Source organism: Pholcus phalangioides, unplaced genomic scaffold, assembly GCF_987345545.1.
Source record: "Pholcus phalangioides strain wild (caught in Gottingen) unplaced genomic scaffold, Ppha-v1.0 ptg000003l_1, whole genome shotgun sequence".
NCBI lineage: Eukaryota > Metazoa > Arthropoda > Arachnida > Araneae > Pholcidae > Pholcus > Pholcus phalangioides.
Window position 1 is genome coordinate 41,807,701 of NW_028301596.1, and position 4,572 is coordinate 41,812,272.

General features: G+C 33.2%; 1 protein-coding gene across 1 annotated transcript; it reads left to right on the top strand.

Annotated features, from left to right (window-relative positions):
* The first annotated feature begins 255 nt into the window (after positions 1-255).
* On the top strand, positions 256-1,748 carry LOC149088620 (uncharacterized). The gene has a single exon (XM_089248279.1). The coding sequence runs from the start codon at positions 319-321 to the stop codon at positions 1,333-1,335; it is 1,017 nt and encodes a 338-aa protein (XP_089104405.1). The 5' UTR covers positions 256-318; the 3' UTR covers positions 1,336-1,748.
* Positions 1,749-4,572: the final 2,824 nt, after the last annotated feature.

Genomic DNA, 4,572 nt, shown 5'->3' on the forward strand with positions numbered 1-4,572 from the left:
TACTTTTCATTTAAATTAATTTTTATTTTCAATTAAATGTAATCGTAATTAATTTTAATGTTCAATTAATTTTTTAAATGAAAATTAATTGAAAGTTTTAAATAATTTTAATTCTTAATTAATTTTTTATTAGTTTTTTTATTTTAAGTACGTTTGGCACCTGCGGACACTAGGTTGGGTCTCACCGATCGACATCTTCATTGCAAAAAATCGCCCCCCCCAACACTTCACCCTGGATCCGCGCCTGGCCACACTTCTCGGATTGGTGTGTGCACTGTGGTTGGCGCACAAAGCGGTAAAGCCATAGACACCGAAGTAATGTCAAGTTACTGTAAAAAATGTGAATTTTCTGCTTCAACTTCCCATGAATGTATTCAGAATCATGTGGGATCAGCAGGGAAGATGGAAGTTGACGGTATGAGGCGAATTTTCGAACGATCCATTGAGAGACGGGGTGTGAAATATGTGCAATACATTGGTGATGGTGATGCAAAGACATTTCTGGAAGTGAGTCGATGTAACCCCTATGGAAAAGATGTGCCAATCGCCAAAATAGAATGTGTGGGACATGTTCAAAAGCGCATGGGGACTAGACTTCGCAAATTAAAAACCGAAATGAAAGGAGTGAAACTTGAAGATGGGAAACCGCTCAGTGGAAAAGGACGTCTAACTGACAAACTTATCGATAAGTTATCATGTTATTATGGAAATGCAATAAGAAATAACAGTGGCTCGTTAGAAGATATGCGGAAAGCTGTCTGGGCAATTTACTGCCATACTTGTTCAACTGATGCTGAACCGATGCACTTCTTTTGTCCTCAAGGTTCAGACTCCTGGTGTAAGTACCAAAAATATAAACAGTCACCCAAAGGTCAAGTACATCAGTATCATCATAGGAACCCTATTCCTCCAGCAATTGCAAAACACATCAAAAAGGTTTTTATACATTTATCAGAACCTGAGCTTCTAAAGAGATGTTTAGGAGCTAAAACGCAAAACAACAATGAGTCGCTAAACAACTTAATTTGGAAATTTTGCCCTAAAGTGTCAGGATGTGGGCGAAAAATAGCAGAAATTGCAGTCAATGAAGCTGTAATAAGTTTTAATGAGGGAGCAACTGCTAGGACAAAGGTTCTGAGTGCACTAGGAATGGAGCCTGGTTGTTTTTTTCATATAGCAGCTACGAAAGCAGATCAGCAGCGTGTGCGAGTTGCTGAAAGACGTGCTGACTTGACCACATTAGAGGCCAGGAGAGCAAGACGAATGCATGAAAGTGAAGCAAATAAACATATCCTTGATCAAGAAGGTCTGGTATATCAAAAGGGGCACTTTTGATTGAGTGAAAACAAAAAGTATGCAAATTACACTTTAAAAAAACTTTAAACGCGATTTACTCAGAATGTAGTTTTTGGAGTTTATCCGTAAGATAAAAGGAAAACTATTGGACTAAATTTGCTGAAATTTTGCAAGAATGTTTATATAACATATACTAGTAGAATAGACCTCAGTTGTAGATATCCGACAATTTTTTCAATTTTTATAAATTTGTACATTTTCAAAAAAATAGTAAATTTTGAAAATTTGTGTTTAACATTTTTTTTTAAATAGTTCCTTTTTGTCAATTGCCACAATAGAGGTCTATTCGATTTGGGCATTCACCTAGTTTAATTTCGTGCCACAAAATTTAATTTATCTGATTTTTTTCATTGACAATCTTACGGATGGTGCGATACTGCGGTTTAAAAAATCTGGAATATTTGTTTAAATTAAAATTTTTTTTTTAAAAAGTATACAAACTAGAGTGACAAATAAAAAATGTTTATGAATATATGAAATGTTCTTAAGAACATATAAAGTTTTTGAATTGATTGAGTGATATTTACTATTTAAGAAAACCACTCAAAGTAAGGGAACATTTTTCTCCTTTTTTCATACTGAAAGAGTCGTGAGACCCCTTAACCCCATGCAATCTTATATTTTGGCTTGAAGCCTCCTTATATATATTTTTTCCCCCTCCGTAAAAAGATCAAGATACTGATGATCTAAAAGGATGTAGGAGGTGAAAAACGGATCCAACCGAACCATACTTTCGTTACACATAGGGATATAATGTTAATGGAATATATTTGGCATTCCTACTTCTGACAGTGATCCGCGTTTATGACGATATTCAAAAATAGAAATATCCCAGAAGAAAAATACATCTATGAATTTTTTTCCCGGAATCTTTTTTGTGCTTCTCCTTTATATACGTGGTAGTAGGAGGTTGAACAAGAAATATACCAAGCCGGAAAAAAATAATAATAAGTAAAAATACTTGATACACGTCCAAACACGTAACACGAAGAAGTTGGCAACCAGCCTTGGCGGAAAACGAAAAAAAAAAAATAGTAATAGGAGAAAAAACTAAGAAAAAGTTCAAGAAAAAGATGAAAACTTGTTTCGAGTCACTCTTGAAAGATTCCTTGATAACAAATCAATCGTCTATGGTATTATAGTATATACGACTCATCTCTTGAGAAGTACCGCCATCGAAAAATACCATTTTTATTGTGGGTATATATATATATATATAGAATTTCATCACTAGTCAGAGGACCTGTTTTTCGCGGTGTTGTTCTATTTTGATGGTACATTTCATTTTTTTTTTTTCATTTTCTATATCTGGTTTTGATCGAAACATTGCTCCTGAAGTGAGAAGAAGATGATGACTGTTCTTCTTCTTCTTCTCTCGTTTTTTTTGCTCTTCTTTCTGCACTCAAAAACATCTTAAATCTCATCCTGGATAGTAGAGAGAGTATACTTTTCATTTTTATCTTTTTCTTGTTCGAGTATCTCTCGTCTCTCTCCCTCACTATATCTCTCTTCTTTGAAGGGTTTTTAACGACCAAAAATAACTTTATTGCGAGTGGTAGTACTCGAAGATACGTTATAACGGGTGTCTTGGGAGTTATAAGATGTTGTTGGTTGGTTGGTTGGTTGGTCCGTGTGGTAACTCTCTTTTAGATGGCACTGAGAACTTATGTATTTCAGGAATATGAAATGCTGGGGGTTGATGAACCTTACAATTTTATTTTAATTTTGTTTAAGTGTTATAGTTGTATGATATTTATGCATATTCGAGAGTATTTATTATATGCTGAGTCCCAAATGTACGCAATGTCAAACGCGCCAATGTCAAATGGCTGTGAAAGAGGGAGAGAGAATATTCATATTGAATCTGAAGGCGGATGGTAACTTCAACTGAAATATGAGTCCCACTTTTTAAAGATATGAAGTTTTGTGAAGTTTCTAATTTTTTAAGGGTATTATGAAGTTTTTATCATTTTTAAGAGTATTATCAAGTTTTCTTTTTTTGATTATATTATGAAGTTTTAATTTTTTTAACGATGTTATGCGACGTTTTCAATTTTTTAACGATGTCGATTTAAATATGAGTCGAAGTCCTAAGTACATCTACTGTATTCCATGATGCGACCCGCAAAGTGCGACATATACGATAATGTCCTACTGATTAGGGGATCAGGGTTTTAGAGGATATTCGAATCGGTCAAAGCTAGATGGTTTTCGAACTGGAGCATGCAATTACAGTGGTCAATTTTTTTAAAATTTTGTAGAAATTAATTTATTTCAAATATTCGTATTGAATAAACGTTAGTATGATCTATAGCAGACACAATGTGTGTCCTACGTATTCGATCACTCTTCTTCAGTGAATACCTATAACAAATATATCACTAATTAATCAAACATTAATTAATTAATCAAACCTGAAAAGTTTCAAACCCCCAATTTTTTAGAATACTTTTGAAGATTTTATAGCTTTTATTAACATTTATTCTTTTATGTTATATATATATATCTATTTCTTATTTATTACTAGCAGATTCTTATTCAAGGTATACTACGTTCACATATTTTTTGTGTAATAGTAACCAAGTAATTGCATAAATATTATATTTCATGACTATAATCAAAAAGAAAAGTATTCTCTTCGTGCTGATGAATGCTGCGCTGCTACATATCAGGAATTAAGTTCAGAAATAAATATGACTTTAATGGTCCGATTTGATTAAATAGTTGAAAAGACTTTCTAAATCAGTTACTTCAACCATTTTTTACTTGCGGACGAGGGAAATCACGTGAACAGTTTGCGAACTGGCATAAACGGGCCAAAAATTTCCGAACGTACAAAAAAAAGGAGGAAAATGTCCTAACCTTGACTCATTATATTTCATATTCATAATTTACTATAAACTATAAAATGATCAAGTAAAAGCGCTGCACTGATACCTACGCTGCCATCTATCAAATGAAAGCAAAACCATTTGTTGTAATTCTTCGCGTAAAATTGGCTGTCTGTTTTAAACCACTTTGCAGCATGGAAATTTGTATGAGATAAGATATTCTATTATTACTTTTTTTTTAAGCCTCGCACCGCTCTGAAATTTATGTGCCATAATAACGGTTACTGCGTTTTATGATTTTGCAAAATTTCAAAAATTACTTTTTTTTTGGTATACAGAATTACATTTTTTTTAATAGTTGGACATCCATTGCTTCTTTATTTAA

Excerpts from the sequence above, each read along its gene's own strand:
- LOC149088620 (XM_089248279.1), top strand. The coding sequence starts at position 319 with ATGTCAAGTTACTGTAAAAAATGTGAATTTTCTGCTTCAACTTCCCAT.